At 39.2% G+C, this 25,718-nt stretch overlaps 1 protein-coding gene across 1 annotated transcript; it reads right to left on the bottom strand.

Annotated features, from left to right (window-relative positions):
* Window positions 1-2,840: 2,840 nt before the first annotated feature.
* On the bottom strand, window positions 2,841-23,298 carry LOC140939178 (uncharacterized). Its single transcript, XM_073388779.1, has 12 exons — window positions 20,967-23,298; window positions 20,506-20,840; window positions 19,904-19,991; window positions 18,299-18,484; window positions 16,846-17,031; window positions 15,039-15,380; window positions 12,277-12,537; window positions 9,076-11,501; window positions 7,616-7,743; window positions 6,019-6,139; window positions 4,817-4,899; window positions 2,841-3,802 (listed from the first exon to the last, which is right to left on the bottom strand). Exons 1-12 carry the CDS (start codon window positions 23,296-23,298, stop codon window positions 3,748-3,750), a joined length of 6,543 nt encoding a protein of 2,180 aa, XP_073244880.1. The 3' UTR covers window positions 2,841-3,747.
* Window positions 23,299-25,718: the final 2,420 nt, after the last annotated feature.

The raw sequence follows: 25,718 nt of genomic DNA on the forward strand, positions 1-25,718 counted from the left end.
TTTGTATGCTTGGGGTACAGACAAAATCCATTTTGCAAATCATATCAATCGTGCTGGCAATATCCTGTTGACGGACTCATGAAATTATATATACCACGTTTAGGACAGAGAGGTCAAAAACCACAGAATGTTCAGCAGCACATCCCCATGCTATATAAGGGAGTGCCCCCCCCCAAAAAAGTCCTCATACTAGTTAAGTTGTATTTGCCCCCCAGCCTCGACCATGCATCCACACCAGACAGCCGATGACAGGCACATCAAAAACTTCACAAAAGGAAGAAAATGCACAGAGATTTCTTTTTCTCAAGGACTGAAAATTGGCCCACAGGAGGAAGTGAAATTAGGTCGAGTTAAGAGAAGAGTTAATTGACAGTTACTCTGTCCAATGGCATATTCAAGTGAAATCGAACTTCAAGAGTCCGTTAAAGCGAGTGGGGAAGGGAAACAACGCTTGCAACGCGGGCAACAGCTAGTCCATACAGTAGTACACATCCGACAAATCAGCCTGCCTCACTAAACTTAAAACGACATGACAATGAAGACCACAAGATCGTTCAGCGAGGTGACTATAAATTAATAAACGCACTGATTTTCAATTCAGTGAGAAACTTCCGGCTGAAAACGACATGATAACAACAAATAATTTGTACGTCGTCTAGTTTAGTTTTCGTGTGGGCTGCTCGCTTGCTTGCTCCGCGGTTTGCCTCTTCGTCATTACTAAAATTAGTTCATCTGATCGATGTTTGTCATTTTCTAAGGTAGAGATCTTTCTTTGTTTTCAGGAGCGTTTCTACTCGAACAGGAGCTGCCTATAGCTTATTAGTTCCTTATAAGCTTATGTCTGAGGTTATTTACTATTGAACCCAAGTTATAGTTGGATAAATAAATCCATTCGCTGTACGCTACAGAGCGCACGTAATTTCATTTCATTTAAGCTTATTACCGGCGCCGTAACCGGTAGGAAACGCCGTAAAAGGGTCCCAGCAACCCAGTAAATTAGTGCTACAACCAAAACTAATAACTAATAAAAGAAAAATTAACATGCTTACCAATGCTTGAAGTCCAATAATACTGAACAGAACGAGGAAGGAAACCCCAAATAAATCTCGCCGCTCTCACCTTGTTTATAATCACACGCAATTATCGAATTTTAAGCGAAAAGGGAGGAACCCGGAATCCAAAATTTGAAATCGGAATCCGGGATCAGAGAATGAAGTTTTTATCAAGACAAGAAATAAATTAATGAATGAATAAATAAATGAAATGTCTAAAATGAGCGCCCAAAAAAGTTGGCCTTCCCTCAAATTTTGGTCCATAACATCGGCCCGAAAAATCATGACCCTCATTTGAGATAGCTTCCTTCCAGTCATTCAATTGATTCCAACACGGGAATCAATTTAGACACAATTGGAAAAATTCTGGATGGGATTCCGATCAGCTCTTTACAGAAGCATTAAACAACACCCGTATAGTGGAGGTTCATTGGGCTGCCGACTGCCCAATGCAGTGGTGTCTTGGTTTATACTTTGAGAAGTATAGATTATAAGTACACTTTTTTCCGGCTTTGGTGTATAGCTACTCCTAACCGGTGGAATGGGATAGAGACATATATCTATACTTGGCCTTTTGAATCAAGAAACGATTTGCATTATTTTTAACTGGGACACTTCCACGACGCACCCCCGCCCCTCCCCCCAATTTCTCTGCCCCTAAAATATAGCATGACAATATAACGTGACTAATTTGATCTAACCGGAAGTTCCAAAATTATTGTCGGTCAACGCTTATAAGACGTGACAGGGTCAATTTTGGTGTGTAAAATACCATCAACGAACTGTAAATTCTTGTTTCTTAAAACTCGCAAAGCAAATTTTTTCAGTTTTATTTCTGTCGGATATTGCATTTAAAGCCCATCTAACTATCCATGGCAAGTGAATATGTTTATTTGACGGAGCGATTTACAAATAGCATATTCCCTCCGTGGGGACCATGGGAGGGCATTGTTACTGCAGCTCCCGCACAGGTTAATAACATCATCAAATACTGCATTTAGATAATCATTCGGCGCAGATATAGGGCCAATAACTCCACGAAATAATTTTGTGTTCGTTCCAAATCGACTTCGAAATTTGTTCGCCAGACGACCTAAAATGACCCATCCCCTTCCCGCAAAAATCGGTCCTACTGAAGAGGAAGTGGGACAAGCAACACCTTCTGGGTGAGCCGTCCGTCATTTTCGTCCTTTTTCGACGGAGAAAGCCCATTCCATAGTTGGGCGCAACAAGCAGCTCATTAATAATAGAAAATCATCTGAAGCGCATTGCGCGGACGTGGGGTTTCATTCCTATACGTGTTATAGGCTTCTGACGTCCTGTAACTCGAATCCTTAATCCTAGCACCTTCAGTGACACTGTAAATTACATTCACCGGTGCGCGTATACGCGCGTATGCTTACATATCCAGTCGTAAGGGGAATTCCACTATTAAAGGGCCGGCCAGCCAGACCAGTTTATTCCTAAACTGTACGTACGACAGTTATGGGTTTAAGCACAAATTTCTAGAAACGACTAATATTTCATTTTCAGCATGACCGGTTCGGCTGGCCAGTTCTGACTTCTTGTAATGACCCTAAAGCTGGCTCTGCGAAAATGCAAAATGAAGCAAATCCCGCGTTCCGATTGGCTGCCTGAGCGGGCAAGTTGGTCCTTAAAGTGCGCTCTCGAAGGGAAAAAGACAGGACAACGTTTTGTAACAATAAATTTGATCACTATTTGGAGAAAGGGTGAAAGCCAGAGTACAGGAAAGGAATTACACCTTGTTGGAAGAAGTTGTTTTATTTAGGCAAAATGAATGCGTCAAAAACTGATAAATTATAATCACTCACTATCGCAGCCGTGATGAAAAATATGCAAAATAAAAGTACAAAAAAGTAGAAAATGATGAGGAAGAATTTCAATAATTTTACATAATATAAATGTCTCTTTATCACAGACATATCATATATAAATCTTATCTCTTTTTTCGACAATTTCTTGGACGTTCTCTTGTTGTTCGTTTGTTTGTTTGTTTGCATTATTTTCCCACTCCATGTCACAATAGAAAATAAACAAAACTGTTAATTAAGCCGTTCTGAGCTAATTTTTAGGTCTGTTTTGTTTGTTTTTGTTTTGATTTTCACTGGCTTCCCCAGTCAGGTAAATTATGCGAACAAAACGTGTTCATCTCATTAACTGGGAATCTCCTTTATGTCCATCGAATACCCACGGACATTGCTAAAAAAAGGGAAACTGGTCTACTTTCTCGGCAATCTGCCTTCACCAAGAACAAGTCAACGTCAAAAAAGAAGCAACGATCATAACAACAACGTGTGGAAACAAACAGTCACTGACTCAGACTGTAGCATTGCATCTCCACTAGTCAAACGATTTAAGTATTTCTTAATCAGTGTTAAATGATCCTTGGCCCACACAAAAGTCTTTCATAAACGTTTGTACAAACATCAGCGTCTCATTGATTTCTGTTTCTTCCCTTTAGTCCTGAATAACTGGTGCTTTCCGCTACCCCCAAATAATTGATGATTTCACGCACTGCGCAACGATTCTTCTTTATGGGAGCCATACGCAAGGTCAAAATAATGCCGACAAGCCAGCTCAGGAGAGAGGAAAAGCTACAGGCTGGTTCCTACCTGAACCTTAACTTAAGGTTGTGTCCTGATAATATGCTCAAGAAGTGAGATATATCGGTTCTTCATTCCCTTGGCGTAGTACTGTAAAGTGGATGCCGACAAATTGGACAGGTGCGACTACAACAAAAAGAATAACCCTTCCATGAATACCGAATGTGCGATAATAATAATAATAATAATAATAATAATAATAATAATAATAATAATAATAATAATAATAATAATAATAATAAGGATTATCAATGGATAGGAAAAACCATTCTGCTTTTTTTTTCATTTTAAATTTAAGATAAATGCCCACACACTCAACACCTGACTAAAACGCAGACTCAACAGTAAGAAACACCTTATGCATCTTGCACCACAGGAAAAGTATTGCTCAGTAGCTTTACTTAGTAATTAAATGGTCACAATTTAGTATGTTATCTACAGCCTTCAAAGTTAGAACTACCACAACGACGTTACACAAAGGCAACACGTACAAGTACTGTTTTTATTTCTGAAGTGAGGCCTCTGTGTATATCTTCAACTCTGGGTCCCATTCCGACGCGCAATACAATAAATCTGACCAAAAACTATTCTTGCATGACAGGAACCACCTTGTACCACAAACAGTACCACTAAAAAGAATAACTCAGTAGCTTTCACTTTAACGGTAATAATTAACTTTTGAGTCTGTCGATGAAATCCTTAAGGAGAACCACCTTGCAGAGCATAATAAACATTACCACAGGTAAGTATTGCTCAGTAGCTTTACTTGAATTCTGGATTTTAGGATTCCATGGACAGACTCCAGATTGAGAATCTCCTTGTGCAGCACAAAAAACGGTGCCACAGAAAAGTACTGCTTCACTACTGTCATGCTAATTAGGGCAACGAAATACTTGGCATACACAAAGAAAAATTGAATGAAATCATCATAAGCTCTTACGACCCATCCGAAAATCATTCACCTTCACACCACTCAGGTTAACTAGCTTGCCAAACAATCCATCACCTAGCCAATACGATGTGCATGAAACTGAATAGGTTATAAGACCCTTATAACAAGAAGGGTGAATCTCCTCTCTCAGCGTCATATAATACAACACACAGCTCCATGCCATGTCAAGATTAGAGGGAATTACTTACATGCCATTCTGGATCATGGCAATGGCACATTCGCGATGAACCTTGTGTGAACAAGGCAATATCTGGCATCCACTGAACGCATCCTACGTAACAATGAACAAGAAAGCGGTAAGTTATGGAAGGTATTATACAAGCAACATAAACTTAGTGAGAACGCGGCAGTGTACTGTTACAGCTATGTTCTACTTAAAAGACCTATTCTTGACTGTCTTTTCAGAGAACAGCAGCCCTACCAGTATATCATTTGAGTTACCTAGAGTATAATTAGTTAGAGAGGGAGGCAGTATCAAGCCTCCACTCTGCTTCCCAGTCGTTCCCAGCCCCATCCCTGGATGGAAGGAAGATAGGAAAATATATTTCTCTATGCAAATAAGTAAGATTGTATCATACACAGGTGGGATGGGCACAGAAGACATAGTTAAAAATGCTAACATCTGTGTCGAAGTAAAATAATTCTACTGTATTCTGCACTTTTGACTGATGATCTCAAGTCGGCAATATCAGTATAGATCATCTCCCAGGATGTAAAAGGGATGGGATACTCGTCGCCTCGTTTAAACCTTAAAAATTGCACATTTTATTTATTTCCCTTTGCAGGTATCGCTTAGGGCTGTGTGGGAAGAAATCAAAAAATTTCACCATACTGTGTTGGTAGTAATAAGACCGATCACACATGACACCACTGATGACATCTTTATAGCAGTTAAAGTAACTTTATCTCTTATTTGGCTATCTGTGTTAGAATGGTATCATTTAGGTTTAATAAGGAATGGTAATACGACTGAGTGGAGTACGTGAGAACCAATCAAATTCGAGAATTTTGTTATTGACACAATTAACGCCAAATTTGATCCCAGTTGGTGGTTGAATCCTTCAAGCTCCAAGGGTGACAAACATTTGAATTCTCCATACAGTAAAACTAAGAAAACCAATCAAACAGAGCACACGTTCTTGACTGTTAAACAAATTTTCCCCATTAGTGCAATAGGAAAGTATAGAAAACAGAGCGCAGAACATGCATGTTTTTGGACTTCGTAATGAAGCTTGTTCTGTCAGTGTTCTAGGCCTTACTTCAATGTTTGTAAATAAAAAAAATAAATAAACAAATAATGGTGTAAAGGGCTATTTCCATTTTTCCTGCGAGAAACCTCACACCGATCACGTTACAGTCACCCAGGAGAAAAAAAAAGTTTAAAACTCACCTCCAAGCAAATACAGCATTCATCGTGGCCCGAGTCAGGCCGACACTTGTGATTTCCCTCGAGTCGTTTGTCCAAACACACATTACATACTTCACAGTGGAATGATTTGTCCTGATGAATCCTGGGTGGTAAAAAAAAACATCACTTAAATAACAATAACGCTTAAGTGAATTGGACATGACAAAAAGGAACAAAAGATTTTCACACTTTGTGAGTGATTTTAACTTAAGGGATTATGTTATGGTGAGTTGCACATTTTTGGACCAGACCTGATTGGGGACAGTGTGGAATGGACCACACTGGGGAAATAGATAGGACAATGAAAGCAAGAGTTTGCTAATATCGTAGGTTTAGTAGGACAACCAACAGAACAGGTTGGGAAAAGTAAGAAAGAAGCCACTGACATCTCGTGCCTATAGCCCTAATTCAGCCGAGATATTAGGGGCGACAGAAACTGCCCAGAATTTAAAAAAAATTTATAAATAATAAAAATAATATGATTTTAGTAGCACCAAATCCACAAAGTGGCTCTTTGTGGACCATATTTTGCTTAAAATTGGAATTTGGAGATGTTGGTTATTTAACTGGAGTACCCCTGAAAGAAAAACCTCTCAGGGCAAGGATAAGAACCAACAACAAACTCAACCAACATGCGGTGTGACTTCCACTTTGGTGGAATCAACTGCTCTCACCAATGCATCATCCATGCTCTCCCTGCATGGATGCCACCAACATCAGTGTTTCAAATTCTCCGACTTTTCCCTGATCAAAATTTCCCTGACCAAATAAATACAAATAGTAAGATATGGCAGTGACAGTAGTGGACTCCAGCTTCCCCTTACCACTGTCCTTTCCACCCACTGATATATTTTAAATTAACATTTCGCCTTTTTACTCGATCTTCCTTTCAGGAAGAGACGGGTATAGTTCTGGCCTTGGTTTTTAGTTTTTTCTTCGTCCACAAATCACCGTCTGCTCTTTAAAACGCATGCGTGAAGAGGCGAAATATCACGTGATCGATTTGCGGTAAATTGGCTTTCGGAGGCAAAATACCCTTGAAAAATCATTTGGGCTGTAGTGCGATAATTACACAATGCACATTTTCCCGCTGTATAATTGTAAACTAAAAGAAGGCCGGGTTCACGCACTCGAGTGTCTTGTTCATTAAAAAAAACAACGTTGAGATCTAAGTGACCTCAAATATTTCTAATCTTTCAGCCTTGAAGTGATGTTATATTTTCCCTGACTCTAAATAAGATACCATGACTTTTCCATCACCTTGAAGAATTTTTTTTCCTTGACCATTTCCTGACCAGTGGCAACCATGCCGTGGAACCATCTGCAGAGTTCACTGCATGGTTGCCCATAAGAGCACTGATGGAAACTTTGATTTGTTGTAAGAGTTTAAAATTAAACTCCAAATTCTTACTGATAAAAATGTTTATGTGAGTGGCCACGCCCAGGGAATTAAGCCACAGTCTGACTCAAAATTTAAAACCGCACAACAGCTGCTTTTGAGAATAACTTTAAAGATGTCACGTTTGGGATCGCTCATAAAACGTTATTTTACAACAAAGAATACAATATTGTTACTCACCGACATATTCCACATTTCTCGCAATGATAGGGATTCTTGTCCACACTAGTAAAATGTTTACAGATGGCACAGAAATAAGCAGACATTTTCCCTCCACACTTACGGCACTTGGCACTGTCTTCGCCAATCTATAACAAAGAGAGTCAGTAAAAATTTTTGCCTACAAAGGAAGTTAAGCAGCCATGGAAAGGCCAGGGATGCTTCCTGAGACATTCAAGGAGTGGCATCACAGAACTTTACTCAGAGACACAAGAAGCCAAAATGCGCACCACCTGTGATTGACCTTAATTTTAACACAGTCGACTCTGTCTAACACAGACATTGCTGCGACCAGTGCTAATATCCATCTTAGAGAAGAGTCCACGTTATAGAGATTCAAAGAAACTGACTGAAGAATGGCAGGGACCAACTTTAGGGTTCATTTTAGGAGAGTGTCCGTCTTACAAAGAGATGTCCGTTAAGAAAGAGTTGACTGTAAATCTATATTTAAATTTCTGTTATTGTACAAACAAATGTGTAAATGATCGGGGTAAAATGGAATGATCACGAAAGGGAAACTGGCTCAGTTTTTAGACAAATGAAATAATGTATTTAACACGGTGCCGAGAACGTAATTTTTGCAGGTTGATACTTACGTAGGTTATAAGGGTTCAGTAAACAACAAAGAAACCCACTTTTCACTGCTCCTAAGAACACTGTATGAATATTGTGTTGAAATTTCAAGACCAATGATGTAAATTAGACTTTGTTCACCTAATTGACTTACGCCTGGTTGTCATTGTAATCTGTAACGGTCTACGTCAATCTGCGATATGATCGGAAATTGTTTACATCGGACGAATTGAGACGATTTCGACACTACAGAAATATGCTCCAATTTATTTGAGTGACTGAAACATGCCACTTTTGTTTGACACTATTTTAGGGGGAAAATGGTACCAAGTATGTGTCTGAAATGTGATACCTACTGGTCGCTGATCTAGATCCAGATCAAATGGAAACCAGGCTTACTAGTCCAAACATACCCTGAATATCTGGGTCATTTTAAAATTTCAAAAGAGCTTCCTGATCACTATTATCTTAAACATATCTAGTAATTTTATCTTGCTTAAACCAAGGATCAACTTACGCAAACACCTAATATAACGTGATAAATATTCGAGGAAATTCTTCAAGTTTGTTTTTACCTCCAAGTTCCTTTGGTCGCTCAAAAAAGTGGACTTGTGGACAAGTCTACGCATTCTATAATCCTTAGAGAATTATTCAAAAACCTTTCTCCATTTACACTCACTGAGGGAGACCTCAATGTTATTAATGTAACCCTTACTCTCAGACGGTTTAAGGTTGACCTTCATCAAGGCTTCAGGAACGTCTGACGATAAGCAATACCTTTCTCAAGGGCAGCTTACTAAAAGGTACGTTGAAAAGAGACCTTAGTCTTACGTTAGAATAAAAGTTACCTCCTGTTCATGCTGACAGTGAGAGCACTTCAGATGAGTGGCGTGACAAGCTTTAGCCTCTTCATTGTCACAAGCTTTTGAGATGTTGTGGCAGCGATGGCATGGATAGAACTGTGTGCAACAAGGGAATCGCACTCTGCAGTGCCGCTGATAATGTTCACATAACCACTGGGAACGTGCGTTGATAGCCTCTTGTTGTTGTGGCCAGTTTTCAGCTTCTCGCAATTCTCTCTCTTCTCTCTCTCTCCTTTCTCGAGCTCTCTGTTCTCTGATCAACTGTTCTTTCCTTTCTATCTCCCTTCCAAACTGTTCTCGTTCCTCTCTCTCCCGAAGGACACGTTCCACAAGGGCACAAGCTTCTGCGACACGCCGTTCCAGAGCAAGCAAGGAGTTGTCCGAGGCCTCTATTGAATCAGTACCAAAGTCTGTGTTGTTTAACACCGAAACTCTACTGTTGTCGGTGTCACCAAGACGAGGTTCTAAAACAGATGTATCATGAGTAGATCTCGCTGCCAAAACACCATCAAACGTTGTGGAATTTCCAAGCTGATACCGTGCAGCTGAATTTGCTTCATCATCAATGTTTCCAGTTGTTGTCCTTGAATTTCCAAGTGCTAAATTTGGTTTCTGAGCCGGCTCATCTGTGCCCTGATTACAAGTAAAAGCTGAAGCAGCATCATCACCAGCAAATCTATTTGCATCATGAGCAGGGTCCGAAAGCTGCTTATTCGAAGTGCTACTAAATCTTTGCGCATTATATACAGGATCCCCAGGTAGTGTTGGTGCTGCATCTGGCCATGAAGGGTCAGCAAAACTTGAACCAGTCATTCCTGGATAACCATTTAAAACAGGATCACTTGCCATAGGAAGATACGGCGTTTGCTGTGCTGATGCCAAACAAGTCTGTCGATCAAAAAGGTCAACTCCTGCAAATCTACTGCTACTATGTACCATATCACTTTGAAGGGAAAAGTTGTTTGCAACAGCTGAAGTATTTCTTGAAAAATAGTTACTATACAGTGAGAAAGAACCATGTCCTAAATGGCTGGGCCAAGGTCCTGAGTTGTCACTGAAAGGTTCTGCATAAGAAGGGCCAACCGAATGTCTGTTAGACCCACTTACAAGTGAATGTCCAGTTCCACCAAATGGCTCTGTCCCAAATGCAGCCTGGCAATTCCCAAAGTAAGGCTGGGCTCTGCTAGATTGAGATATACCACCATCAATAAAGGAAGTCCCCCGTGATGGAAAGTCATTGAAGAGAGAATCAACGTCAGTTTGATAGATACTGTCATGAAGGGCCTTGTCTTGGGTGTGTCTTGCTAAGAAGTCACCAGCTAAGCCATCAGTTATATAGAGAGCAGGTTGTGTCGGCTTTGGTTCAACATCTGAACGTTGAGCCTTTTTTGGTCTGGCACCAAAACACTCCCAATCTCTTGCAGCGGATGATTGTGTCCTAAGTACTCTTTCTGCTGTTGAAGAGGTTCCTTGCTGTGTTAATGGATGGTTTCCTCCATTTGCACCGCTTTGAGTTCCAACAATCTCACCAACAAAACTCTCTGAGGAATCTGTTCCTGCATCTGCACTTGTGCCAGAATGTACTGTTTTTATTGCTCCGTCGCAAGAATCAACAAATTCTTTTTCTTCATCAATTTTTTCCCATTCAGACTTCTCAGTTGCTTTATCAAGAAGCTCTCTGTCCCCACCAGCCAAGAAACATTCATTGTTCTCAAAAGCTGAATAAAAATGGCGTGATGCTACTATTGGAGAGCCATCACACTCCACGTCAGCGTAGTAGAATTTCGAAGATCGTTCAGTCTGCTCTTTAGTACATGCTACGTTAGGGTCAGTGTCTCCTGAGATTTCATCATTTCTACAAGCCTTACTAGAGGGTGTCGTCAAAATAGGTGAGCCATCAGTTGTATCACTTGATGACTGCAAGGTGCGACTAGGATCAGCCACCACTGGGATTTGTTCAAAACTGGATGACAATAACGAACTATCATTAGAACTTGACAAATAACCGTCTGAAGTAAGAGTGGGGAATTGGGAAAATTCTTCAGCATTGAGAGCACTCTTCATGGATAAATTACTGCTTTTTTCACTCTCACTTGAGACAGCGGTGTACGTGTTGGTTTCCCCTGAATTTTCTTTGAATGCAAGTGGTGAATTCTTATCCAGGTCAATTTTTGCTTCCTCTGTTGTTAATGATTTATCATTTTCTTCAACACCCTTCAGTTGCATCGAGTCTCCTCTGATACTCACACCTGTAAACACTCCATCTCCTGTAAGGTGCTTCCTTCCATGTCTATTCAGTTGTACCCTTAAACTGTAATCTTTAACAGATGTAATGATGGGTGACTTCTCAACACGACCAGGTAATCTATTTTCTCTCGCCGACAAGCTCTGACCGGAAAGAATGTCTGACCCTGAAGGAAAATAAGCAAGCAAGGACACTGGTAAAAAAGAGCACAGACATCCTCTATAAGCACAGTCCTTGAGAACTGAAATAATTGACCGGCTACCCTATCCAGTGAATTCACTACATTACCGTCCATGAAGCTTAACTCCTCGTGAAGACTGCATTTGGTTTGGAATCATTCAGATCTTCCTTAGCATTAGTGCCTTTCTCCTTTTTAATTTCAAGGGTGAATGCTACATGTAACAGGCTGGGGAGAAGGGAGGGGATTTGTGACTGTTCACCCTCCGTCTTCACCCAGAAACACATCCCCACTAAAACAACAACTATGCTGCATTTATTACAAAATTCCTGATTAGCCCAGTGTTCTGATTAATAGCCCTTTCCACTTTTTTCTAACTTTCGACAAAGACCTATTAGCATAAATTCCAAAAAAACTAAAACAAGTAGTTGCCAAGTCAGAGAGTGATATTTTAGACATGACATGCCAAGTCACTCAAAAGTTGCCACCGTCACCACCCCCTATGAAACTTCTATGAAACCCTATGATTTTGCGAGTTACAGATGTTTCTTTTCAACTTATCACTCTCAAACTTGGTGCCTTCACTGATTATAAGGCAATGACAGATTTTTGCTAACTGATCCTTGTCAAAAATTGAAAAAAAAAAACAAAACCAAAAAAACATGGAAGGGTCAATTATATGTAAACTACTTTAACATTCATTTACCAACAATAATGTGTATTGCTATAATTTCAAACAAGAAATGATTAGGAATTCTCATACCATGTTTTGCAGCTGTTAAAGGTAGCTGTATTCCAAGTTTCTCCACAAGATCATATCGCTGAATCCCTGCAAGCAGGTTTGCAATATAATCGCAGGGGAATACTCCATTTGTCTCTAGTTCTTCAAACAATTCAAAGGCCTCTGTTATCCGTGCTAGTCTGAAACCATTGACCTGGCTTTTCACCAGAAACTTGATCTTTTTCACCTCTTGTGATGATAATGAATCAGAGATCTCTAGGAGTCTAGAATGCAGGGAAATCCCTAAAAGAAAAAAATCAAGGAAAAAAACAAAAATGACCCAAGCCAAATAGATCACAAACCTTGGGAAAGATGATTGCTGGTGGGATTGAAGAAGAGGGCCATTAAAAGAATTATGGCTTTAAAGGGGAGGTCAAAAGAAAAAATGGTGGGCTTAAAAGGGGGTCACCTCCCAAAAAACCCTTCAAATTTTGCAGTGCCAGCATTTGTAATAATGCAAACAGCCTATCAGAATGCCAAAAACCAGCGTTTCTGACATTCAGAAAGTTCAAATTTTCCGGGGGAAGCATGCCCCCGAATCCCCTACTCTATTATGCCCCAAAAGGCAATTCTATCCCACTAAAATGCAAAAAAGCATAAAAGCATACCAAATGGAAAGTTTCAAAGGAAAAAATAACAAAACAAGGGGGGGGGGGGGCCGCTCCCGAAAATTTCTTATGAAGAGGGGGGTCATCATATACTACAGGAGCTACCTGTCAAATCCCCCAGGCCCCCTCCCCCATTAAAAATAAACGCTCCCTAAATCCTGGCGCTGATTCCATTGACTCCTGAGACAGACGGATGCTAACAACAACAGTGTAAGCCATAATGTTGTATTAGACTTGAAAAAAGAGTGGTGCATTTGAAAACCTGGAGCTCTCTGCAACTCGACTGAGAAACAGCTAACAAAATTTAATGCTCGCTGTTGGCTGCTTAAAAAAGCCAAACTAACGGCCACAGGATAATGACTATTTACAAAATAATTCTAAGTGTGTTTTTCCCATCTGAGTGTCAAGGAACACCTATTCACACACATGTCCAATACTCTCAACCAGATTCCAGTGGACAAAACCCGGAGTCCAACGGAGTCTAGTCGAAAATTGAAACTGGAAGTACAGTAGAGTCCACTTGAGTTACCGGAAGTAACAAGTTTAGTCATAAGATGAAAACGGAAGTGTAAACAATACTTAGATGAGGGTTGGAAAGTCGTCCGATGGAGTCCATCGGATCCATTGGAAACAAATTGATTCCGATGGAATCTCAGGAAGTCTAGTCGTGCCATGAGTCAAAACAAGCACACTGCACGTGTGACATAACTCGTTCTTTAAGCCCCAAGTCAAGACTGGCAATCCTAACAGGCAACAGAACTCATTCTTAAAGCCATGAGTCGAAACCACAGGGAGCCCACACAATCTCCTTGTGTAGCCGATTGTTATTTTATAGTAAATGTTCTGGATTGACCGTTTTCCTCACCTATACCCTATATTATAAGGAACAGTCAACGGCGAAATGCAACTCCTTCAAAATCGCTCAAAAAACCGCTTTTGAGGTAAAACGACGACTATATACCACAGGTAAGGTAATTCAACGTTTATTTATCACTGATTTATATACATAGTTAGCGATATATCACTATAGGTGAAGCAAACGGTAAATCTAGTACATTTACTATAAAATAACAATCGGCTACACAAACAGATTGTGTGGGTTCCCTGTGGTTGAAACAAGCACGGTACACATAAGTCGTTCTTAAAGCGATGAGTCAAAACAAGCACTAAACATGCAAATGTTTTGAAGAATTACCTTAATTATACTACTACATGAGAAATTTCTGCAATTTGATTGGCTTAGAGCAGTGGTATTTCAGCTTAATTTGAAATACCTACATGTGAAAATTTCAAACCTTTCGCGGGTACAGTAGTATAAACAAATAATAGCATGATTTGTGCGGGATATTTGGCATAAATACCACTTGTGATATTACAAAATTGTCTCAAATTTCACTTGCCTAACGGCTCGTGAAATTACGTACAACAATTTCAAAATATCACTTGTGGTATTTATGCCAAATATCACTACAAATCATGCTATTACCTATACAAATTACTCTTAAGGTAAGGATGAATTGAATGAATAATAAAACAGTTATTGAATTCAGCTTTCATACATAAATTAATTATTGACATTCAAAAGGGTGTTTTGAGCCAAAAGTCACAAAGCTCTCCTCTGATCTTATTATCATAACAGGGCTGTCACTAAAGGGCTGGGCACTGGGGAATTTTCCTGGTTACTTTCATAGAAACCAAAAAAAAACCAAAATAACTTCCTGGCCGTTCAGTTCCCTGCGACCTCCTCAGCCTCATCAAATGCCTCTTATTGCCTGCAACTCTGCTATGTTTCATGTTCTACATTGGTTACCAAAAACTTCAGCCTATAAGCCCTGGACTTAAAATACTTTGTAAGGGGATTTAGAAGGCCTTCTAAACAGGGGGCTTGGGCTTAAAACCAGACCAAAAAGAGAATTTTAAAACAAGCTACATAGCAGTGATGATCAAAGTACGTTTAGCATTTCAAATAATAAATAGAATTCCTTTTAATGCAAGATAGAGGAAGGTGGGGGGCTTATATAGCCGGATGTGTTTTTTTGTTTACAAGTAGATTGGCCTACAGCAAGGGGGCTTATTAGCTGCAGTTTACGGCATCTTGAATCCTGCTAATAAGTTTTTTTTACATCTCCGACTAACCTGGGTCATGCCATGAAGCTGCTCCACCAAGAAGCCTTCCACGGCGCTTTCCTTTGTCTTCAAGGAACAGGAATTTTCCCAGTTCAACACTCAGTTTCTGTTTCTCTTCTTCACTCTGCTTCAGCTGTTCCTTCAGTTGCCTTATCTCTAGTTGTAACTCGAGGCACTCCTTCCGGGAAGCTGCAAACTCATTCTCAAAATCACCTGATAGAGATTCTACAACATTTCCCCCAGAACTTGCAGTTGATGATGGTATTGAAATGCTCTCAACAGGTTCACAAGGACCTTGCTCCTGCGAGACAAACTGTGTTCGCTCAAGTATCATCCAGCTGCATGGAACAACTAAGTGTAAATCAAGGAACCAAAGATGTATGTCAAAAGAAGACCGAAAGAATTAATAAAACTGGGAAGAGAGAATTAAGGTGACAATAGGCTTATCCTGTGGTTGTGTTTACCACATATATTTTTTAATTACTCAAGTTTTTAACTACCCAAAGGTAAAGGCTACCCATCATAGTTAAACAGTTTGTATAATGTCATACCTTACATCAGAGTTAAATTTTTTTTGTATTGTGCTGGGCGTTATGCAAACTTTGAAGGGATTTTGGGTTTTCCTGTTCCATCAGTCATTTGAGTGTGGGCGGGGTTAATGCAAATCACAAAGCAACATGCTCGCCCAGCTTAGCCTGCAAAAACAAACTAAACTGAGAAAGACTCCATACTGCTCAAGAATAGGGAAGGAAATCGCTTAGCTGAGTGGAATTTTTTTGAGCCTGTCATTGCTTTATTCCTGCAAGTGGGGTAGACATTCCTAAGAAAGATCAGAAAAATCTTTGAACCCGAACTAGTTGATTATTGCCTGAAACAAGACGATCACAAGCAATGAACCTAGCCTGCATAGCTGGTTTGTAAAGTGAGAGATCAATTTGCAAGAAAGTGGAACCAATTACAAAAAAGAAAACAATAGGGGAGGGGGCGAGGGGTGAAGGCAGTGAGAAAAACCACCTGTGCTGCATTCAACTCCTTAAGATTTTGAAAATGCCTCTTCAAAGGTTGTGAAAGGAGGAGTTTGGCTTACCAGTGATGTAACTTGTTTTGAAGTCTGACGTCAGCTGGCAAACTGTCGCGCCAAAGTTTTGTTTTAAGTTTATGACCTTTTTGTTTTTTTGTTTTTTTTGTTGTTTTTATCAGTGCTGTGCACTCGTTATTTAGGAAATAATTTGTTTATCAGAATTGGATTGTTGAATTGCTTCACTATGAGATAATGAGATTTTAATGAAAGTCTCATTAGTAAAAATTTTCGTTACACAGGACAAAAGCAAAAGTCTGAAGAGTTCACACACAAAGCGACTGTTGCCTTTGCAAGGTATTTTTTTCTCATTTTCCAGAAACATGTCTCGTTCAGAAACAGCACATTTGCTTTTATGAATTATTCTTCAGTTTTAAATTCTGTGGAGATTTAGAACCATGTAACTTCTTGGCGTCTAAAATTCTTGCTATGAATCACATTGAGCAAACACACATCTCTGACACAAGGCGACTGTTGATTGCAGTTGTTTTCACTAACAAATGTGCTAGATAATTTTTCTCCTTTTTTGGAAATATTTTACTGAAATAATTCACTGCCCTGCTGTTCACATTCTCATGTGAACTTAAACAAACAGTGCAAAAAGAACATGTATGTCATTTTGATAAAATTATGTCTGACATGTACTAACCACTCTTAGTTAACCTGGAATTAGTCTGCATGCAAGGAAAAGGGAAAGGTCTGAGCACAGGTGACCTGGAATGATATTCTTACACTGACCTTTTCCAGGCTGTTCCATTTGCTGCATTTCGTCATCTTTATTATAAGTAGGAAGTTCTGTTGGTTGCACCATGTTGTTACTGGGTAAATCTCCTTGTTGTTTTTCAGTACAATCACCTTGTATTTCCTCATAATCATTCTTGAACAACTGTAGTTCAGGTTCCCCCTTTAATTTGTACGATGCATCTAGTGTAGTTAAGAAGGAACAATGAAATGCAAATGGCATCAATATAACAACAAAAACAAATTGATCATTCTATCAATCCAGTCTGTCGATCAACAAATAATGATCTCACCTTAGTTGATAGAGCACTGCAGCCCGAACACAGAGGGAGGTGTTTGAATTCCGTTGAACCCAGACCAGAAATTTTTTTGAGGCTTAATTAGCAACTGTTTAAACTGCGATGGTCATATCTTCATTAAACAGGGTTCATACTTTTTTAAGCTCTTTAAATTCCATGACTTTCCATGATCTTTTCAAGTTTTCCATGACCTTAAGTTTAGCTGGCACTTTTGAAAATTTTCAAAACTTTCTATGTTTTAGCATATTTTGACCTAAGACAGTTCAACAGAGACACAAACTCTGGTGTCCACCAAAATGTGTGCCATTGGTGCTGTTAAATTACTCCTCTTGTCCTTAAAGGTATATGATCAAATACATATACACAAAAATGAGACTTACATAGAACGAAAGTTATACTACCTACTGTATTAACTGAAATTATTAATTTTACACTTTCGATTGCTACATCTTGAATTTAAAGCATTACTAAAAACGAGCAAAAGAAAAGAAAAGAAAATATGAGCAGACAGACAATAAAAGGACCTCTGATAACTTAATCCAAGTCGCTATATACTTGTCTAAAATAGTAGGTCTAAGAGAGTTTCTGAAACTTATCAAAATTATTGTCTTTCCTAATAATATTATAGTCTGGTAAGGAGTTCCATATCTTTGAAGTAGCTGCAGTAAATGATTAGGAGCCCATTATACGTTATATGTTTACAACAGATGTTACTTAACTTTAACATTTCCTGCTTCTTGTTTGGCTGATATAACTAAAGTTGTTACACATGATGGTGATGCAGGGATGAAAGCCCGGGAAACAAAGTAGCAGAGAGGCAAAAACAGAACTGAAGAAGCACAGTAGATCATAGAGGCAGAAAAAACAACAGGCAAAGTGATGCAACTGGGGCACAGGAGGCTGTGTTCAGCTAACCACTCCACTCCCTTTAAACAAATTAGGGAGCTTAATAATAAGCAAAGGCATTTTTGAGCGGTGCACATCAACCAGAAGTGAACTTTTTGCTGTTCTTGGGCAGTGCATCTTTATAATTAGCAATACAAATTTGTTACAAGAATCAAGGCATATAAAAGGGAAAAGGCCTTACTTCCCCACAGCAACAGACAAAGACAGATAATTATATTGGGGATTAAAAGGTCAAAAAATCTCACCATCCAAAGTTGCAAAGCTGTCAGTTATGTGATCCTCTTCCTGTGAATCCATGTAGCCATCTCCCTCAGATGACACATCACTATCAGCATCTGAACCTTTCTTAGCCTTTTGCTGCTTTTTTTGTCCAACACTGTGTGTGTCTCTCATAGCTCTTTTGTCGGTGAAAGGAACGGGTAGTTCAACTTCTAGTGCACAAGATACGAGGGACGTCAAATGTTGACCATTACATATCCTTTTTATGCCACCTAGAATAGGTACGGCTACACTACCCATTTTACCCACAGGCAAATGGTTGTTGTCCACGGGGAAGCAAGTTTTTGTGGCGACCGATTTTCTCAAGGTGAAATTGCCTCGGGGAAATTTCAATGTGAACAAATTTCTATTGGTTAATAAGAACCTAAAGCGGCTCAACCCATCATGAGGGATTGAAACGTACCAAAAAGTAGGAATTACGTGTTGTTTACGCACTGAGTTCGTCTTGGCGCCAAATCCAGCAAGAAACTGGATTCCATGTTTGAAACTTCAGCAGCATTTAATTAGCGCTGCTCTGAATGTTTTTTCTGTATTTTGCACTTAATAAATTCAAAAGCACCTTGAAACACTCGTAAGCTTTCTTTACATGTGGTCAAGAATTATTTCCTTATGATGAAGTCATTGCAAACATTTTTGTGAGACCCATATTTTTGACTTCTGAGCAAAGAAAACTTCTTCCTCTTTACATTTAGTCTCAAAATTTAAGGCTGAATCGCTCTTTCTAAGCTTAATTAACGTGGAATGGCTTTTATTAGTACGATTATGTGAGCCTTCAATGTTTACAACAATGACCTCAAAACTGGGTTTAAGTTTTTCTTCCCTTTAGCAATTTGTCAACGTGTAACCACAAACATTAGTGATCTGATTACTGAGAGCAAACCCAACCTATAAAGCTACTAAGCTTAATTTCCCCAGGGGAGCCTTGGGGGAAAGGTCAAGTGTAACTGCACCTAATGTTTTTTATCTCTAATCAGTGACACATGGATCGTTTATTTTAAGTAGGTAAATGATTTTCTACCACCTTGGCTGTAAGCCTCCTTGATACCATAAGTGGCAAACAATGTTTCGATCTTAGGGTTAGCAAAGTTGAAAATAGCTTTAATAAATCTGTTGTTTGTTTGAATAAGCATCTCAAAATCCTAAATAATTGTGCTAGCCTAATACTTTCTTTTTGGATGTAGCTGACTTTGACCTAGGGCATGTTTCTTTGAGACAATTCAAACCCAGATTTTGTCTGTCTTTACTAAAACAGTTAACTGGAAAATGAAATCAGCATTATTTTATAGATTCACAATCAGAGAGTTCGTTTTGGCATGGGTCCAACAAAAATACACCAGTCAAGCATTTTACTTTAAAAATAATAATAAAGCCTACTATGTTCTCGCAGGTGTTTCACACAAATATTATCCATCTCCGGATTTTTGCTTGCGTTCCTTTTCTCATGTCAATTACAACGACTGTGAGATTCTGCAACAATTAATACCTTATCAGATTTTTTTTAAAGAAACACACCCTTGATTTAAAGTTAGCATGGGGGGACATTTTTAACTTAACAATGATTTTGGCTTTACCATTCTTACTACTTTCTTTATCATCATCCTCCTCATCATCATCTTCTTTCTTCGATTGTGATAAATGCCTTTCAGCTTCATGAGTAATCTGCAAGGACTAAAGGGTTTTTTCCATTAGAAGAACCTTGAAGATATGGAAAGCAGGAATAGAACACTTGTAACGGAAACTGTTACAGTCAAACCTGAATTGAGAGGTGTCTTACCAACGTCACAAATATTGATTCCAAAATCAACATACATAAAACGTTTTAGAGTTTATCAAATTAAAATTATTAAAAAAGAATATATATATATATTAAAATTATTATTAAAGAATTCATGAAGTTCAATTCAAGACGCAATTCAACCTTTTAAATTTTAACAAATTTCAGAGACACAGTACCAATGCGATAATCCTTAAAGGCTACGTAAAATCTTTCAAGAAGAAACATAATTTCCATACTACAGTTTTTGCATCTGTTAGCAGTCCTTACCTCATTTGGTGTTTTGTTGCGGCCGTGCTCGCCTGCTCGGATGGCCAGAGCAAGTTGCTGATACTGCCTAACTTGCTCAAAGTCACCTAAATCTTGGTAAATTAAAGCTAAGTTATTGTAGCTTCTTGCAACATCAACATGTTCTGGGCCAAGCTTGTCCAGCTGGATGACTAGAGCACGTTCCTGATAATCCTTAGCTTGCTTGAAGTCACCTAAATTCTGGTAAATTAAAGCCAGGTTATTGTAGCTTGTTGCAACATCAACATGTTCTGGGCCAAGCTTGTCCAGCTGGATGACTAGAGCACGTTCCTGATAATCCTTGGCTTGCTTGAAGTCACCTAAATTCTGGTAAATTAAAGCCAGGTTATTGTAGCTTGTTGCAACATCAACATGTTCCGGGCCGGGCTTGTCCAGTTGGATGACTAGAGCACGTTCCTGGTAATCCTTGGCTTGCTTGAAGTCACCTAAATTCTGGTAAATTAAAGCTAGGTTATAGTAACTTGTTGCAACATCAACATGTTCCAGGCCAAGCTTGTCCAGTTGGATGACTAGAGATCGTTGCTGATACTCCTTGGCTTGCTCAAAGTCACCCAATTCCACATAAATTAAAGCAAAGTTATAGTAGCTTTTTGCAACATCAACATGTTCCTGGCCAAGCTTGTCCAGTTGGATGACTAGAGCTCGTTCCTGGTACTCCTTGGCTTGTTTGAAATCACCTGAATTCTGGTAAATTAAAGCTAAGTTATTGTAGCTTCTTGCAACATCAACATGTTCCTGGCCGAGCTTGTCCAGTTGGATGACTAGAGCTCGTTGCTGATACTCCTTGGCTTGCTTAAAGACACCTAATTCCATGTAAATCCAAGCTAAGTCACTGTAGCTTGTTGCAACATCAACATGTTCTAGGCCAAGCACTTGAAGCTTAAAAGAGAGTGAATATTCAAAATATGTTTTTGCTCCTTCAAATTCACCATGCATTTCACAAATATTTCCAAGGTTTTTGCATTTTTCGAAAATGTCCTTATCATGAACTTCAAAAAAATTATCTCGCAAAAACAGTTTGTCAGTTACCATAGTTAAAGCTTTCAAATGTGGAGCGATGTGTCTGGTGTTCTGTCTCTTATTCTCTGGTGGAGTTGCGCCGATAAATTCGTTAAACGATGTAATAACCCCACTAATGACCTCATTGGTTTGGCTTTCTGGACACTCTTTTGTTACAGTTTTTATAGCATCATGCACAACCTGGTGAAGTCGAATAAAACAGCCACCCTCGTCATCTTGGAACAGTAGAAGTGAGCTTCTTTTCAATCTCATGCGAATTAGTTCCTTGTCCACTTCATCAAACTCTTCATGCGCGCTCATGATGTAACTAACTGCTATGTCGACATTTATTGGTTGTGGAGCGCAGAGAGCAACAAAAGTGAAAAGGTGTTTTTGAATTTTGTCAGATCTCATCAGTGCTTCAACAGCTAACGTTATTGCTTTGGTCACTGAATTTGGATACATTGGACTGGTGTTGACAAGGGTATGCTCCGTTTTCTGTCTTTTGCCTTTTTCGAAGATCTTCAGGTATTCCCCCCACCCAAAATGTGTCGATACTTTGTTCTGCTGAATCTCTTTAACAAAGACAGCAGCACTTGCTAAAGCAAGAGGTTGATAGTCCAGTCTTTGTGCTACTGTTCCTGCCAGCTCACTATCTGGGATACCAGAAAGCATGGACAATAGTGAACAGGCATCACTGGGGTCCATACCTTTGCTTGCCAAGATGTGATTAACAAAAGAGCTTTCTGGGGAAATTGATGTTGTGTCCTGAGTTGTAATCAGCAACTGACCCCTTGCCCAAGCCTCATTTTCAAACTGTGGTAAATGGACATGCACAGATGACATAGAGGAGACATTGTCAACCACCAGTAGCCACGACGTGTAACAGGTAATTTTTACAGCGACAAGCATCTTAAGACTAGTGATCTTTTCGTCCACGGTCGAGTCTTTTGAGCTGAGGGTTTTCATAATTGAATGGTCTGGGCACTTTAAATGGCGAGCAAATGAGGCATACGACTCCAGAAGTGAATCTAAACTTGCAGCATTTAGGGTCATTACAAATGAAGACCCACCTGGCATTTCTTTGAGGTCGTCAAAGAATCTCTCAGCTACAAGGCCAGCTAGCTGTGATTTGCCGCTTCCAGGATTCCCTGAGATGTATAGACAACTCAGCCTGTTGCTACTGGACTCATTTAGTTCCCTCAGCTGTTGGGCTATTTTGGCTACTTCACTTTCACGACCACTGATTTCATGCGAAGGTTTTGGAGGGAGAACACAGAATGAAGGTGCTTCATTTTGGAGCTGACCATCAAGGACCTGGCACCGACTCTCTTTTTCTTGAACTTCTTGTTTCAGATTATCAACTTCTTTGAGGACCTTTGTTAAATCTTTTGTTGGAAATGTTTTCTGATGTTTTAGGTCTCGAATTTTTACCGTGGGAAGACTAAGTGCTTGAAATGCAACATCAACTTTGCTAATAGTATTCTGAAAATCTCTCTCAGAGAGACCACTTTGAGGCATGTGAGCGAATTCATTCCTGAATTTTCTTAGATCATCCACATTTTTACTGATTGTTGCACTTAGGTGTGGCCCCAGGCAATCAGAGAAAAGGATAGCGTAAAAAAGCATTGTACAATCCCATTCCCCACTGTTTCCGTTTTTCATAGTGGCCAAAAGATGGGCGTTTCTTTTTTGATTTTCGGGAGACTCTCCATTATAAAAGTCCATTCCATTTAAACGCTCGTCTTTCCATTCTCCTTTTGCTGATTTGTACAGCTTGTCCCATTCTTGTTTAAATATTTCTCTCAGACCCTCCTTTAGTACATCAGTAGCTACATAATAAATTCTGAAATAGTTCAGCTGTTCATTGTTTAAAGAGGCCATATTTGATGCACCTCTGATGCTTGGGAAGATTAATCCTGCAAAAAAACAAATTAGTTCAGCGGGGGAAATTATCAATGACATAGATAACAAGGTCTATGAAGCAAAAACATTGACTTCCCAACACAAGCATTTTAAGCCATGACCAAGACACTGTGAGAACGTATATTTGGACATCGTTGTACAAGACATAAGTGAAGTTTTTTTAATGTAAATTGTATTAGGGATGTGTGAGCAGTGCTGTAGCATTGTATGTTTTAGTGGCTTGTTCAGATGAAGTGAAGTGGGAGTTGTATTGGACATGGATTGGTAAGATAATGGCTGTAGTTTACTAATTAGTGAAACTGGTTTCTCATACAATTTGAATCTGGTTATAAAACTAAGGGCCTGATAACATAAGCCGGGCTCAGGACTCACTTTGCAGAGATATCTCAGCACCTTAGTTAAAGTCAAAAACAATCAATCTTGCAATTACACGACAACCGAGCTGGCCCAGTTAGCTAGGATCCCGGCTGGAAATTCTCTGAGCAATCACGCTTGCTGGGTGGCCCAGGCGAATGAACCAAGCGAGAAACAGGACAGCAGGTAACACACTGCTCATGCGCACTGCTTCCAATCTTCAAATAAAGGCTGGACCAGTTCACATCATTCCAGGATAAAAGTCACCTCGTCAGAGCTAGCAAGCCTGGCTCATGTAATCAGGCCCTCACTGTGAGTTGTATTGTCATGCAGTTTGCATGTGAAAGATTTGGAATTTGCTGCTTCTGTGGTTCGTGTATAAGAGAATACGACTTAATCTAATTAACACAAGGATTTTAAAACCTGCAGTTTACATGTGAAGATGTACATGTAGGACTTTGCCCCTTTTATGGTTCGAACGTGAAAGAATGCAACTTGTTTACGAGATCGTTTTTCTCAAGAAATCACCTCCTTTCCGAACATCGACAATGAAATCATGTATCATTCGAGGTTAAGATTAATAGGCTATAAGCATCAATTAGTTCCAATAAAAATATCAAACTGCTGAAATACTTTACATATGGCCACTCATCGCATGTCATTCCACTCATTGAAACAACCCTTATTTATCTCATGCATGATCACGGAATTTTGCGTGACATCTTCTTTGGCTCTCTCACTATAAGCCAAACCCATCAATTCCAATTATTTTTGACAGATTTCTGGAAAATCACCCAGTTTCTATGTAAGACATAAATACCATAAGTTTAATATTTATAAGTTTACCGTTACTAACAAATTATCACTGCATTGCTTTAACATCATCACTTTTATTTTCTTCATCCCCGCACTGTGACTAGTAGAGCTTTCTGTCTGGCATGCTTTTAACCTTGTACGAGTTGTTCGCGTGGCAGACATTCCCATCACTTGGCTCGTTTAAATTTGCATGTATTGCATGCCTATTGCAACTTTGAATCAAAACAAGCCATCTCAATTATCCTATTTGGGCGACGCCCAAATAATAAAGGAATCCACAAACTTGAAAACATATTGCACTCCCATATTATTTTTGCCTATACAGCTGAAAAAAGTAAGGTTTTTTTCTAGGGTCTAACTTAGTCTGGAGGTGGCTGAACACAGCTTCTTTAGTTCTAAGTGCTCTATCCCTTAACTGTTAATTAACATCTTTATCATGAAAAGGTATGCAGGCAAATACCCAGAACTTGTCAGTGGAAGTGTATTCTGTTTATGTTACCTTTGACATATCGATCGAGTAATCTCACCGCATGGAATGTTTGAGCCCTTGTTCTTTTTCATATATTGGCAATTTACATTGCCAATGTAAACAAACAAAAATATCTAAACTAGTCATTAACATTTGTTAGAAATCCTGTTCATATTGCACTCAGTCAATGACAGCCTTGAAAAATATTTTGGATAAAGGAGTTTTACGACACAATCAAGTTTTTACCTTGAAAACCGAACTATTTGTTACAATTTATTTTTTTATGTAGTTAATACAGAATGAGGGTTTCTATCAATATTTGTAAGCTGTTTACACTGAGAGTAAATCTTTGTATCTGATAAAGACATGGCTAAACTTAACGTCCAATTTTTTAGACCAAAACAACCCCAAATCTAAGTGTTAGTGGAAGAATGAGTAGATCTATATCAGAGGTTTTAAAGCCACTCAAAAAACTCACAGTCATGTTTAATCAGGTTTAAAAACTCTCAGCAAGTATATACATGTACAATATTGTAGGCCAAGATCACCCCGCGTGCAAAGAAAGTAGCGTCCGATAGCCCAGGGCTGGTGGATTTTGCTATTGGGCTAATGAATTCTGTTTTTTGAGGAATTAGAATAACAGAAGAACTGTGAAATCAATTCTGCTAGTCAGGAAGTTTTTTGGGGCTAGTTGAAATGACATCTGGGCTAGTAAATGTTACCTTCAGCTTGCCCGAAT

This window comes from Porites lutea, chromosome 1 (genome assembly GCF_958299795.1).
Source record: "Porites lutea chromosome 1, jaPorLute2.1, whole genome shotgun sequence".
Lineage (NCBI taxonomy): Eukaryota > Metazoa > Cnidaria > Anthozoa > Scleractinia > Poritidae > Porites > Porites lutea.